General features: G+C 28.4%; 1 protein-coding gene across 1 annotated transcript in view; it reads right to left on the bottom strand.

The window, feature by feature from the left end:
• Positions 1 to 12,135: 12,135 nt before the first annotated feature.
• Positions 12,136 to 16,911, bottom strand: part of LOC105196989 (mucin-22) — a 70,571-nt gene continuing 65,795 nt past the window's right edge. The window contains 2 exon segments of the mRNA XM_011163170.3: positions 12,136 to 15,137; positions 16,063 to 16,377. Coding sequence (XP_011161472.2) covers positions 15,084 to 15,137; positions 16,063 to 16,377 — 369 coding nt within the window. The 3' untranslated portion in view covers positions 12,136 to 15,083.

Below are 16,911 nucleotides of genomic sequence, written 5' to 3'. Positions count from 1 at the left end.
CAATAGCTTTAACGTCATAAAGAAAATTAAAGTTTACATTTTTTTGTTCCTAAAAGTGTTGTGTTAATAATGAAATTACTTATAAAATCTACATTAAAGTTATATATTAATAAATAAGAGCAACTAATTACTAATTTGCAAGTATATTGTTTTCTGCTACATCTGTCATGTTACATGAAAATTATAAGATATTGAATAAATACTTTTTTAATAAATATAAAACTTATATAAAAATGTGTTTGCTAGATTTATCTAAAGATAAACAATTTGTTAATAATTGTATAATTATATAATAATTTTTAAAATAAAAATTAATTCTAGTTAAACTTATTGCTAATTTACTTCCGCATCCTAAAGGAAATAAAATATTTTATAATGAGCTTTTTTGCGTGAGAGAATTGGTTACTACTCGTAAATTAGAGATCCTGTCGGAAAAAGATATTTCATGGATATAACAAGTATGTCATATAAATAATGTAGAATATGACGGCTGTCAGTATGAAAATGTAAATCATCTTGCTCAAAAAGTCAAAATATAGTAATAACAAATCGGATATGATTACACAAATCTTACATTAACTTTAACAAGAGCAGTATATATGCACGTAACTAAATACAAGAAAAAATGAGTTAAAATACATATATTTAAATGCAAAATTTTTGTTTTAATTACTGAAAAGAATTGTGAATTAATTATATGTATAAACATACATATAATGCGGATTAATAATGTTCATTTAAAATAGTATTTCTGTAACGTAAATACTAGGAAAAAGACAATTTAAAATATTCTTGCAGATAGATATAATTGCGCAATGACAATTGTAACTTTGTGCAAATTTTTCTTATCAGGAAAAGTGCGCTTTAATTTCAAAGTTAAACTTGCACAACGCACGCTATTTGAGTCATTGGTTAATTATAGAAACCGGCAAAGAAACGGAAAAATGCAGCAATTCTTTTATACGTTTATTGAATTTCTGGAGAATCATTTAGCAACGTCTTCAATTGATTCTTGTCTGCTTCAATAAAATTATCATAAAAGTATAAATAAAATATATGTTATAAATAAAATATAATTAAATAAAATTTTATTCTAATACATATGTATTTAGACGAGTAAACAATATTGAACTATATAACTTATATGTATTAAATGTACACTTTATACATATAAAAGATCACAAATTCTTATAGAAAGTGATGTTGTTACGAGCCTGTTAGTTAAAAAGACAGAATGTTGTTACTTGTCAGTGATAATTTTAAAATTACGCTGTGATCGAAATCGAAAAAAATATGTTTCGGTGATTTTTACAGTCGATTAAATTCATTACGCTGTGTGTAATGGACAAATTGACAGAAATTTTTATTTAATAAGAAAAAATATTATGTGTAGTATTTATCGCTATTTACTCTTTTTACAAAAGCAGAAATTTACCGAAAAGAAATAAAAATAAAATAAAAATCCTGATTTTTTCATTCATTTACCCTTCTACCCCATGTAAAAGAAAATACCGCATCTTTATGAAAACGTAGAGATTTGGGATGTAAATTTGCTTAATACTTAAATAACAAAAATTTTTAATTCTCAGCGTGCTTAATGATTTTTAAATTGTAGTTTTGATGACTTATTTATTTTCAGTGTTTTAATTACCGACATCTGCAATCATCTTCTCAAACTCGACATATATCGATTTGATGTAAGCTTGCGTCAAAAGAAGAATAGTTAGGTTTAACCATTGATTTCCGTGTTCATACACTTGACATGGGTATAATTACTTCAGTAGAATTTCGATACCTTAGCTACGTTGGTTGTGTGTCGTTTGATTATCGTGTACGTTATATATCCACCTTGCGTCAGGTACCATAACGCGTGCTCAAATACTTTACCGGATTAAACTGATATCAGCAAGTATGTTACCGGCTAAAACTATGCCGATTATGCGCAAGTGGGTGGTACATTTTTTTTTTATGTTAGCTCAGCTAAGGTTAATCTTATTTATATTTCAGATATCAGTCTCCTTGCGAAGAATAAAATCTACGGAGAATAATAACAATCAGCAAAAAACCATTATTTTACTTCTGGTACACTTTAATTGTGTATAATTAGCGCTGTCGCAATTGTATTATACATAACTTCCGTGTTTCGTGACAGTATCAGATACTACTGAGAGTGTTACATGTGTACTTTATTGTTTTTGTGCTGCACTTGATGTATGATGCAGCATTGATTAATTGTCATTTGCGAATTCAAGTTAACGAAACTCGTTAAAAACTCGTTAAAAAATATATAATATGCAATTTATTATAAGTGCTGGAAAATTATTAAAACAATGTTAATAAAGAAAGAGATTTACATGATATTATGTTTAAAAAGTAGTAAAATAATATAAAAATAATATATTGTATAAAGAGCATTAAAATAGAAAACGTGAGGATTTTTTATAGAAAGTTAATAAAATTGATAAAAATTAAAATATGTTGTTTTTTGAATACAATTACATTTTACTTTACAATGTATTAATATTAATAATGTATTTACCGATGAAAGTATCATTCTTTTGTGATTATTTAAAAATAATTTATTGTTTTTGCTATATTCATAATAAATAATTTAAAAAAAAAATTTTTTAATATTTATTTGTTAAATAAAAAATATTATAGGTATTTGAAGTAAGAAATGAGAATCCCAGTCGTTTCAAGAATAACTAAAATATTTGAAAATACTTGGAAAATTTTGTTAATGGATTTTAAATAACCGCATATAATATGAGTAACAGTGCTTTGAAATTATTACACGTGCAAGGGGTTGAGTTGCAAGGGATCGATTTCGTTGAAAGGGAAAGAAAGGTTTGACAAACTGCCAATACTTGAAATTCCGCGCACAAGTGGCACGGTACAAATATTTGGTGGCGAATAGATGGAAGTAATATGTCACCCAAAAGGTATATCGGTGATTCACTATATCATTCCGTGGCAATAATCAACTGCTCCAAAACTGGCACGACTGACTGTGTGACCGCGTGGAATCCAGTTTACGCTCGGCAAAAGATACCACGATGATTCACAGAATGGTCCATCATCTCGACGGTTCAATGAAATTTTGCCACTTGGGAATTTTATTATGCCAAATATTTTGAAGCTATTTGTATGTAACGCTGCTTCTCGAATTTATTTTAGATTTGTCATGCGAATATTTATGAAAACATATTAGAACCTGATACATAAATTGAAAGTTATGCGACTGATTCATCGTTATCCATCGAAATTCTCGCCAAAAATGTAGCCAGATGAACTTTACTAAAAGAAAATATTATTTATAACTAATCGATTCATATCAACTATTTATATTGTAACTATAAATTTCATCATTATATAATATCAAGAAAAATTAAAACTAATTTAAAATTTAATCTGTTTAATAAATTTAAATTGTTAACATTTATTCAGCAGATTATATACATTAAATACATTTCTTTGCAAAACGTTAGGTTAAATTTATATTAATTTTATAATAAATTTATAGTTTTCTTTAATGATTTTAACCTTCATATTATATGTTGCATATTGCTATTGCGGGGAAAGAACGACGCAAGGTGCCACGTGTCAAAGCGTGTAAAAATCAGTACAAGTGCTCTGTGTGTAGGCACCGTAGGCACGTAATCTACCAGGAAAGCTAGTTATAGCTCGCGTAGCACCAGAATTGCGCGGAAATCCGAATTAACGACTTAGTTGCGAAATCACGGTTCGTTCCCATATGTCAAAGATTTTTTGCCTTGATTATTTTATTTATTACAATCACGTGTGAAAATCGCATTTATGTACAAGAACATTGTTACAAATATTACAGAGTTCATTAGTAGCTAAAACTAGTTTGTTTCTTTGTAGTGGAAAACAAATAAGAATCAAAAAAATCCCATACAGAATATTGATTTATCAAAAAGTTTGTTATAAATATAATACAATAATACTATTACATTTATATTAAAAGGTACTTTGTATTAGAAAAATATTTTTGGAATAGATATTGGTTTCTTGTGATTGTACTTATATATATAAAGTCAAGAAAAATAAAAATAAAAATGAAAAAATACAAATTTGTATTTTGTTTATTACCTAAAATCCAAAATAATTAACAGTTGTTAATAATTATACTGTTTAACCGTTGATTGAATGAGCTCTATGCACATGCTAAAAAAGTCTAATCAAATGAATCTGTTCATTAATCGATCATGTCTCTCATGCACTAAATCCCATTGCCGTAATTGCGTCACCTTAACCCGAAATTGCCTATTTGCAATTACCGTAATTACGAACTTGGTACGCCGCAAATTTAACACGAGGGAAAATAGATGGAAGTGCAATTGATAAAGTATTAGACATTTACGTAAGCAATTGAAAAGTTTTTTAGCCAGTAAGATTTTACATCAATAAAATATAATATTTATTAATGGCCACCTTGAGAAAAGAAGTTGTTAACTTGATGAAAATTTTCAACTTAATTAAGTTTCTTCAGTTCAAGTATTTATGTAGTTAACTATATAAATGCTTAATACTTACAGGCACACATTTTTTTTTATTTACATGTTCCTTGGATTGCTAATTACGAATTTAAAGTCTAATATTAAAAATTCAAAATAACGGATCCAATATAGCAGATAATTTGTTTATATCAAAGATTATTTTTAAAACACTTATATTTTTTAGCAATGTTTGAGTCACTGATTATAAATCTAAGGACAAATTTTAAAAATTCAAAATGTCGGATTAATTTTTTATATAAAGAATTATTTTCAGCAAGCTTATATTTTCGAAAGTTTTGTTGATCGTTACTATAAATCTGAGATTAAACTCAAAAAATTAAAAAGAATGTAATTAATACCACATTTTATTAAATTCTTGAAAACTTAAAAATTTTTTAAGTTTTTTTTATTAACGTTTTTTTTATAAAATTTATTATTAAATAATTAAGTTAATTTTTTCTTTTACAATGCACAAATAAAAAAACAATGAAGCTACATATTTTGTAAAATAAAATAATGTAACAAAATAATAATTAAAATAAAATTATCTATATGTCATGAGCAGGAAGTTAATAATAATGAATTCTTGCCTTATCTTTCATATATCACCTCATCTTTCGTATATCAACATTGCATGGAATTTTGTTATTAGCACGAATAGCGATCTCATATGCTTTACATTGCGTCACATGTGTAACAATTATCTTATAACACATTACTTCGTTTTCTTGGAATTTTTATTCGACTTTTACATATTAAAGTCGTTACGTCTTTACGTATTAAAGATTATTTTCATGCATTAATGTAATTGTATAATTCATTATAGTAACAAATATTCTTATCTAACAATTTACTATTTTATAACGTAAATGTTAGTTCTTAACAACAATTTTCTTCAAAAATTAGTATTGCAATAAATCTAATATTGCAACAAAAACGTTAAAAATAGTTGCTTAATTTTTCAATATAAATATTATACATTTAAAAAAATAAAATTGTATTAAATCTCAACTTCCAAAATTATAAAACATATATTTCCTAAGTAAAAAAAATAAAAATATTTAAAAACTTCTTTATTAGAATAACTCATAATTAATTGAAAGAATTTAAAATTTTCATTAAAAGAGGCATACATAAAAAGATAAAAGTAATCATTTTTAAACAGATATATTTTACTGATGTGACAAGACAACTTACGTAAAAGAAGTAAATTTTATATTATATATTTCATTCATATGAGAACAGTGAATTTATGAATTGTGTATTTATCGTGAAGATCGCAAAATAAATTTTGTTAACATTTTGGAAAGAAGGATTATACTCGTGCTATCTGATGGGATTGCAATTGGAACAGGAAATGCGAATAAACGTTCGTAAGCCTCTTCAAGTTTAAACGTCCGTTTCGGCGGCGTACACATGGCCGCCGAGATATACGCGCGCATTTTATGCGTTTTCGAGGGGATTCTAAATAAAGCGAACGGAATTCATTAGGTCAGTTTCCTTCCTTCACGGCCTGCCAGATGGTGACGCTTCTCGTGTGTACACTGGTGATAAGTACTTGTATCCATATAACCTTGCCAGATAAAACATATTGTACGAAACCAATAAGACGTTTTCTGCCGTTTGGAATGTACGTTAAAAGAATGAGAAAATATATGCAATATTCAATAATACGTTAAACTGGACACAATATTTTATTCTTCGTACGACAGACTGCATTCTCGCTATCTAACGCAACATCATCAGCTGTTATCCAAGCTGTTATCCAAGTGGATTTAATTTAATTCAGTGTTACGTTTATTTAGTGAAACGATCTTAAATACAGTTTTTAAATTTAAAATGATAAGTAGACGTGTGATGGAAATTAATTCTAATATTAAGCTTTCAAGTTTTTTTTTGCACGTTCAAATCATTGTAATTGAAACGTCGATAATTAATATCATGAGCCACTTCAATACGTGTCAAACGTATTTTCCAATGTAACTCGACAAGTGACAATTATAAAATAAAATTTAAAACGATCTATATCGAATTAATTAATTCTGACTATATGATAAAGATTGCTTTGCAGCCGTATACACGATTCAATCATATTCAGTAACAATCCATTATTTCACTTAATGAATTTTTAACTACGCTCTTTGTTGGTTCTTGTTGAGCGCTAATTATCGGCTACACGAGCGTGGCACGTATGATTACCTCTAAACGGCGTGGTTGATATTTCTTTGAACACAACGCGTCTGTCGAGGTTATAACTCGATAACTAAAACACGTATGTCATGGAGATAATGACTCCTATTAACATCCAATTTGACAACTCGCACGCTGCATACATATACAAGTATGCAAGACAACTTGGCGAGAACTATCCTGATAATGTAAAAATGCATTTAAAGGTTGATAAGAGAAATGTACGTTTTTGTTTATAACGTTCTAAGCTTTACTCGTGTATTATGTTCTGCTCAAGCGGCATTTAATGCCAGCTAATATAAATGATAGATAAGAATATCGGAGGGTTTACTTGGACCTTCTACAGAGAAGAGAACCGAAGACTATAATCCAAGCATTCTTCTGATCCGTAAGAAAACGAATCTATTTGCCGAGATACGAGCGACATTTCTAATCTGATGTACCATGAAACGTATGTTATGTCAATCTCAGACTGGCCTAATTTTTATTACACTATTATAGCACTTTTCAAATTAATTTCAACACGTTATTTCGTTATCGCGTTGATATGGTACTGGCGAGTTGCCCGGTATCGACAGGGGTTTGTCTTAAATGCTGTCAAACTTCGCCGCTACGAGTTTTCAACGTCCGTTTATTTATTTGCCGCAAATATCGGCGTTTACTTCGAAAGTCTGTCCATTCATCAGCGATTCGTTCTTTGAGGCACCGTTTCGCGGATTTCGAGATAAGATTGAGGTCTGCGGGCAACTCAATTTGTTCGACTTGCAAAATCATTTACCGATAATTAGACTTTAGATTAGAAGCTACTTGCATGTAGCTTAGATTTATAGAAGAAACGTACAAGATCTTTTGCACGGATTACGATGTTACACAACTGATTTTACATGTTGATACAGAAGACGTAGGTGTTTTAAATGCAGCTGTAATTATGCAATCTGTCTGGATATTATTAGTCTGAATTTTGCGTACGATAAAATGAAAATGGGATTTACCCGGTTGTCTCTGGGCACGTGTGAGCTATTTAAATTATTAGCAATCTATTACTAGTAGCAATCCCGTGGAAAATCCATAGACAGCATAAGATAGTTTCGACAAAGTACACCCTCGAGACACAGGCTTGTGTGAAAAATCGATGGCACATCTACGACAAAAGGGATGATTTTTTCAATGAGGCCAAGTGCCATTCCGCCCCTTGCTTAGCCCTCGCTTGTGGTAGATGTATATTGAGATCGATTCCAAGAACTTCTGACTATAATTGATGTCTCCACAAAGATAAGAAGTATCCGCTGTTGTAGCCAGTCGCCATTCGCCATATCTGCTCTTAAACAGGGTTAATAGATACCTTGAAAATATTTTTTCAGTAATTATTTATTCTTTTAGACTTTTAAACATTACATACAAGTTCGAACGCTTCTTTATGTAGTAATAGTACATTGTACTTCTTTTTAAATGTCTTTTTAAGTGCTCAAAAAATGACATTACATTATTATTAGATGTACAAACACACACACACATACACACACACACACACACTTTCTCTCTCTCTCTCTCTCTCTCTCTCTCTCTGTCGCTGTCTCTCCCTTTGTTAAATTCTTACATACATGGGAAATACATCTACGTAATTAAAATCACATTAAACTCTGCAGATTATATCCAAGCGTGTGATTGGACTACTTAAAAAGATTAAATCAAAAATAATGCAAATGTCAATATAAACTAAACATAGTTGTTTAAACTGATTATAATAAAAAGATTATATTTGTATTACCAATTTTTTAAAACTTTTTTATTATTATCAAATTATAAATTGTTATATTTTATGATATGTTACCTTATCGCATTTGTAACATTATATCGTTTGAGAAATTCTGAAAGAATGTACGAAATAGGAAAAAAGAATCCTTATCTTTTTTCAATAAGTACAAAGAACACTCGCAATCCTTAAGCTGTTGCAGCAAACAACACTATTTTGCAAAAGCAGTTTGCTAATCGACACAATAAACGGTTAGTCAGTAATCAGACAATCGATTTTACATTTCAGTCCGGTTTTCTTTATCAGCAAACGTTGTTTTGTTCTAAGAACAAAACCACCACCTTTGACAGAAAAACAGGTATGTCTCTCTGTATGTTCTCTACAAACAATTATCTCTCGAATATGTGCAATTCCCCTCTTCCCGCGAAGGCGCGAACAAGCCCAGACGTCTCGAGATCCAACAGCCACGATCCAGTTAAAGCCAGTCAAATCCAACCGATCTGGAATACCACAAGGTTTGGGATTCCAAAGTATTCGTCTTTATTTGTATGAAATATAACTGATAGGATAATGATTAAAGGATAATGACTAAATGCACCTAGAGTATAATGACTGTATAAAAAAAGGAAATTAAAAAAATTAATGTATTGCAATATTAATAATTTTCTGTATCAAATGTATGTCTGTATGTGTGTAGTCGTATTTTTAGTCAGCTGTCTTTTTGTTTGTTTTTAATTATTGAAATAATTAAATAATTATTTTTAAAAAATTTTGTAATAATTCAAATATTTTTAAAATAAAGTAATTATAAAATAATAAAAAAATTACGAAAGATACGTAGACTTTGCATCAATCGATAATTTTTTTAAACAATTTAGTTTAGTTTAAAAGTAATTTTTAATAAACTAATTTGGTTTCAAAAAATTTATATCTCTTTAACTGTATTTCTGAAGAACAGATCTATGAGATTAGAAAAAGAAATTCTTATTCCATCGGCGATCAACATTTCAAGATCGATCCACTTTGATCCAATATGAATTTCGTAAACATACCTGTGATTGATATCTTTCACACGTGCCATATTTGTAACTTCTCAAGCTGCGTCTCAAGCTGCGTCTCAAGGGAAAGAAGCATGGGAGCTTTCGACGGAATACGTCATAAGAAGTACGCCGAATGGGGCCAAGAAAGAGTTTTGTCCGATCGATAGAGCTACACGTGGTTCAGGCATACCAATGTTTACCATAAGGATAAAGTAGGCGAAACCTAATCTGTGTGAAGTGACTTATGCAATTGCGAAAGAATATTTTTTGCAAACGTTTGCGCACCACTCGTAACTCTAGAATATTATTACTGCTCAATTTAACATCCCCTTGACTTACGACGCAGTAAGAACACAGAGAAGTTTCACCTAAGACAAAATCTTAAGGGTGATAACGCAAAGAATGAGGAAAAAGCTACGATAAAATTAAAAAATCTTAAACATTTATATTTTATAAATAAATTTTGTCATTTATATCATACACTTGATTGATTTATAGTAATAAGATTTTTAATTTAATTAATCTTATCATTTATCTAATCAATCATAATATCGATTTTGATGACAACTTTTATTTCGTAATTAGTGTTTTGGACGATATCGAGACTGATCTCAGTCTCGGCGGCAAAACCAAGACGAGATCGAGACAAGACCGAAACGATATTTTTTGTACCGAGAGTCTTGACGACATCAAGAGTCTCGTCGAGACTCTCAAATTTTGTGATATATAAGATATAACTTCATTAAAAAAGTTATTAGGTTAATAATACCTATAAATCCTAATCTGTTAATGCAAATAATAATTATTCATTAATGTTATTAATAATAATTGAGTCACAGGCACGAGGAATATATGTCGGAGCCACTCTCGTGTCTCTGACAAAACGACGACCTAAATTTTTTATTTAAACGAAAGAATAATAATAATAATAGTAATATACAGATGCAATCATAAATGTTTATAATATTTTTAAAAACAGTATGGGTGTGTGTGTTATTTTTATAATTTATTTCTAAATTATTGTAAATAATGGCATATTCAATATTGAAAACAATATTTTGCTCTCTGATATAAGTAGATTTCTAAGCGTCACAACAAAAATTTCAAAAATTTTATAACGAGTACGATTGGCCAATATAAACAGGCATCACAAAAAACTTTTCTTTCTAAACTTTAGGAACAGTTCAAATATAAATTCTGTCTCTGTTATTTAGATTGGTTAAGTACACCATATGAGTATTACAATATTGGTTAATCACTTATATACCTTAGTTAATTTTTTGTAGTCAAAAAATTGTGGCTAAAATTGCAAGATCATCTTTTTGAGTGTTTAAAAATAGATATGTAAACAGAAAGAAATGATATATATTGGATTGGGCAATTTAGCGACATATATGTGGCTACATAGATCTATGTTTAAATATTTAAACATTTGTCTTTGAATTTCACTTAAAAAACGATACAAACTTTTGTTTCAACTCAATATATTTCAATAAAAAAATTTTTTGTACTAACTTCTATATTTATAGATGTTAATGAAGAAAGTTGACAACTTACACATACCATTAGCGATTCTATAAATAACAGATGTACTTTACGCATTATCACCTTCTACTTTGTGAACCCTTTCTTAAAAATCTGCATTAAATGTCAGTTCGTATATTATTAGCGTATATTATCACGGTTAAAAATAATTCGTTAACCGTATAAGTTTTCACTAGTTTTGATACAAAGTTAAAAACAAGAAAACATTGTAGCCTTCCATACGTGTAACAATCAGTTTCAGTATAAAATAAAAAAAGAAAAAATATTTTACATGTTATTTTGTATATTATAAAAAAAATTGTGGATATAATTGATCAATGATTTTTTTTATGAAATGTTGAAATCTTGTTTCAAGTTTTCTTTCCTAATATAATTATAATCATTTAATTTTTTTAATCTATACGCGTGATGAATGTTATAAGAAATATATTTTATTTAAAAATATTTTTTTGTATGTTAAGGTATCCCAGTGTCTTTCTCAAGAATTAATGTAGAGGAAGAAGGGGTATTATGGACATTACGACTATCTCTATTATCTCCGTTATTAGGAGATGAATTCTAACAATTACTTATAGAATTATTCGTTTAGTAGTTTGCCATTTTTTATTGGTATTAATATACCAATATCCAATAAGTAATTGTTATAAGACATTTTTATTTTTGAGCACTTTGAAATTTTTTCGAGGTATATTTTAATACTTAATTACACATTACAATGGAAAATAACGTTTATCAAATTTTAAGTAACATATCTAAATTTTTAAGCATAATAGTCTTATTTTCATCTAAATTTGCACACTTGTTAATGTTATTTTAGTAATAAATAAAATAATGTTGTGAATAATATAATGTGCAAATTAGAAAAGGAAGTCTGGTTTTTCAGTGATAAAACAGTTTTTTTTTTAATAAAACGTAACTTGTCTTTGTTTCATGTTTTTTAGTAATAAACAAAATAATATTTTATATAATATAAAATGCAGAAAGTGTTTGTTTTTCTCGCGATATATACCAGTTTTGTAGATAAAATTTTGAATTATGTATAGTGCATCTCTTTCATGTTTTACAATCACGTTTAAGAACGCATATATAATTGCAATATGATATCATTTATTTAGATATTTTATTATTAAATAAGATATAAGAATCGTAATCAACGCCATAAACTTATTCATTGAATATAATTTGTATATTTAGAGACATAAGTTAACGATTTCAAGATATAAACTTATAGTTGTAAGCTTACGTCTCGACTTGGCTTGGTACATACCGATAAATACCGTGTACATAAAATTTCGATATTTTTCTATATAATATTACAATATATATTATCATATATATAATCATGGTCCAAGATATGTATTTCTTCAAGAATTGAATAAATATCACCTGTAAATTCTGCTATGTTATAGATTCTAGATACAACATGATGCTAATCTATCAATTTTCAAATTTCCGAAATCCATTAATATTACAATATTATCGGACACTTTTACATAACTACTTTTATTTTCACATCAGTCGATAATTGCAGTTATAAATCACAATACACGATCGCAGATACGGCCGTCATAATCACTAATTAGTAATATTGTGGTATTATTTCTTATATAATAATGGGTAATACAATGTATTGATCATATCATGTTATTCATACAATTCGCCATTTGTATAATATTTGAAAGACATAAAATGCATCTCTCTTTCTCTCTCTCTCTCTCTCTCTCTCTCTCTCTCTCTCTCTCCCTCTCTTTGACATAAATCTGACATGTGTGTGTGTGTGTGTGTGTTTCGCTACACACTCGTTTTAGAGATTAACTCTGTGATGTTTTCTGATTATAATATTATCATATTCCTTTTTGAGGATACAGCGATTGATCGTAAACACGAATGACACATCTAAATACCCATTCATTAAATTAAATAGAGTAATGAAATTTTAGCTTACGTGAGGTATCTTCCAGCATCACCGAAGAGTCGAATAATTAAAATTAATTTGCAATAAATTCAGATAAATAAATTCACTGGATTGTTAATTAATTATTTAATAATTAACTTGCATTCAAAAAATTAAAATTAATCTTTCTCTTTTTATCACGTCTCGCCCTAATTGTAGGGAATATAATCCAGACTGAACATTCTTTTAATAACTATGTACAATATAACTATATACTAATTTTTAAATACACTTGGTATATTGCACTTGTGGACGGACATTCGCTTCAAGTCCGTACAATTAGGCTCACCAAATAAACGCAGGTAATTCTCGGCCTAGAAATCGATGTTTGACGATTTCTATATATAAATAAAATCTCTGAAGTCGATTAATCAACGCAATTGTCGAAATAATCGTTCACATTCTACATATTTACAATTATAGAGAGCGACGCGCCACGGAATTGAGATATATTCTGTACAATGATAACAACAATAATAACAATAACAACAATAAAATATCTTATTTGAGAAAAAGTCAAAAATCATTCTGCCTGGGTATTATTACAGATACAAAAGGAACGACTGTTGTGTTAAATGATTATATATAAGCGATCACGCCTTTACATTTACAAGGATATTCATTAATACACAACTGATCGATTTGTATTTTTGCATGCATGTTTAAAAAGTATTTTTTATCGTGTCTTTCAAATTTAAATCAAAATATTAAAAATTACTTCTTTTTCGATGAGAAAAACAAATTTTAAACTTTATTTTCTAAAATGCCATAATTTTGTTGTATAAACAATAGCGACAAAAATTTTTTTCTGTTTTAGATCAATCAAAATCTTTAAATATCTTTTACATATGCTGTCAAAAAGTATTTTTTAAAATAAGGTACGTGTGTGTATTTTATTACAAAATAAAAAACTTTTTAACATCAAAATTATTAAGTAACAGAAATTTAAAAATTTATAAATATAATTAAAACATAAGTAAATATATTCATTAAATCAAATTGGTATATTTAATTTTTTTTAAGATTTATGAAATTTGACGTAAAAATTTATTTCTAAATGGAAATACCCATTTAAAATAACATTAATCAATTCTGAAATATTATTTCAAAATATTCTTAAATTTTCTGAAAGCGATGTGATCACATCATATTATATAAAATTTTTAATAAAAATAATTAACAAATTTATTAATCTCAATATTAAAATTTTTGCCAAACTCGTCTCTCCTCCAGTTTCGATATTTCATACATTGCAAGTCACACCGAGCTAATAATATCAACATAATATCTTATTAATTTTAAGAATGTCTAAAAATAGTACCGTTGTTTAAAAAATTTGAAATGAAATTCGTCTTTCAAATCTAATCGAATATCGATTAATAAATAATAGTAAAAGTTGGATTTTATTTATTTTCGCAAAAAATTTTTCATTCTAGAAAATATTATACGTACGCAAATTTAATACATTTAATGTATTGTATAATTTGTGTATATATAAATTAATCTAAATATATCTGAATTGTTCTATCTTGCTCTACTTAGAAAAAGTAGCGAATACTTCTCGCAGAGAAGAGAGGTCTTTGGAAATCCCTAAAATTCTGCGTCGACAAAATCACAAATCAGCAGTGAAATAAATTGCATCAATATCAGCAAACTTACAAGTAATATAAGAATTCACATATCACAAACTAATTTCACGCTGTACCTTAGGTAACATTTAAATTCCTCCAACAATCGTCCCAATCTGACGTGTCATTACGTAACATCCAACGTTCTAACAAAATACACATTCATCCTGTTTTATATCTATTTCGTGACCACTTGTCTTATAGCTGCATTCAACAAAGTCCTTTTTTTTCTTAAGAGCAACAGAATACCTCTCTTCTTAAATCAGACAACATTTGGCATCTTTGTAGTTTACTTCTTTCAGTTAGCAATTCGCGCACTTATCTATCCGTATATGAAAACCTTTTTAGATAAAGGTTTCTTCCGATCTCACATCCATGCACTATGTGCTAACCAAAGAGTTGATCTTCGTCAAGTGATATCTATTTTCCGCAAATCTTCACAAAACTTGTTCTTCACGTTGACTCTAGCACGCCGCCGGCGAGTTTTGTTGCATACAAGTTTAATGCCTTAAAAAAAAAGAGTTTTAGTCTAAATTATGATACCATATTATGATAACATCACATTAATAAATTTGATTGTATCATTTATAAATCAATCTATCATAATAGACATAATTTCAATTTATAAATTTTTAATCAATCTAATTTTTGCGTTTTATATTTTCTTTTTTTTCTGTGAATACATTTTTTATGATTTTTTTTTAACTGAAATGACAAGATGGATCATTTTAATCAATTCAGTCAATCTTTTCAAAATTATTGATGATGCAAAAAAAATATTTCAGATGAAAGTGATTTTAAGAGGGGCATTTAGTCGCTATTTTCTTTATAAATGGAAAAGCCAATAAAAAAATGAAGATTATCATATATTATTATCATTTTTTTAAATGGAATAGTTTGTATTTCTTTATATAATCTGATTAAACAGACAAGCTGTCTAGTTATTCAAGCAAACAAAGAATGTATTAAAATGAACACTTTTATAGGTAAAATATCCAAGTAATACAACAAGTTACAATAACGTCAAAATGACATTAAAGTAAATCGTGTTTTATCAAAAAGTAACTTTTAATAATCATTTTGTAATCATTTTGAATAGCCTCCATCTATTTAAAAAAATGTAATTAAAATATTATGTCCCTCTCGAAACCGTTCTACTTTTGTCTAAAATATTTTTTTGTGTACTCAATAATTTCGAAGAAAATTGACTAAATTGATTAAAATGGTTCACCCTGTTTACAGATATTCTATCTAATTTTTTATAAAATCCAATTTTATTCCTTTATAAATGTTTCACGTTTTATACTTTTAACGTAAAAAAAAAAACGATCCAATTTAAAGTATCAAATTCGTGTGCTAAATTTATATTGGAGAAAGACAAGCAGTCTGCTTAAGCGCCATTGTGTTAACGATTGATGGGCTGAAGCATTACCTTGTATATGAAAGCATATTGCTCCTTGGTCTGAACTGAGCCAGCCCGGTCTCTCCTGATAGTGTAAATGACCCTTGGCACGTCCACGGTCCTCGTAATTTCATATTGTCTAATTCCTAGGTCGAGGGCTATTAGCGTGCCAGTGCGTCCTGTGCCAGAACTACAATGGACTACGATGGGCCCAGGACCACCTCGTTGGAGTGCTCTCGCCTCGAGGAGCACCGCTATTAGGCCTGTACCGTCCGATTGGACGCCATTCACTGGCCATAGGTACCAGATGTGGAATACTTCTCGGAATGTGTTGTTCTCCAGGTTCTGCATAACATTTAATTTAATTAATTTCTCCTACTCGATGGAAGATTGTAATTGAGTACTACTATGGTTACTATTGAAGTTACTGAAACAAGTTACTTGTCAGGTGAAGTACAAAATTATAATAAAATCAAGTGATGTAAAATAGAAATTATTTTAGAAAAAATTCTTACAATCTTATTTGATGTATATTTTTAATTATAATTTTGTAATAAGTTCTTGGTATCGTAACAGTTTTAAAACAATTTTTTTAGAATTAATCAAGTGAGATTATAATGACTTTTTTTAAAATAATTTTTACTGGATGTCTTCATATTATTATAATTTTGTTTTACGTGAGTGAATGTTTATTTTTGCACAGATCTTTCGCAGTATGTGTTATACTTTAAATTTCGTGACAAACTTCTGTTTTATAGGCGATATTTAATGAATCAGTGTGATTAAAAGTTAAAAAAATAATTGAGAAAACATAACTGATATCACAAAATTATATTGTACGATTAGATACAATCAGATTTCAAAGTTCTGTTATCACAA

Source organism: Solenopsis invicta, chromosome 11, assembly GCF_016802725.1.
Source record: "Solenopsis invicta isolate M01_SB chromosome 11, UNIL_Sinv_3.0, whole genome shotgun sequence".
NCBI lineage: Eukaryota > Metazoa > Arthropoda > Insecta > Hymenoptera > Formicidae > Solenopsis > Solenopsis invicta.
This window is presented reverse-complemented; position numbering and strand designations above follow the sequence as displayed.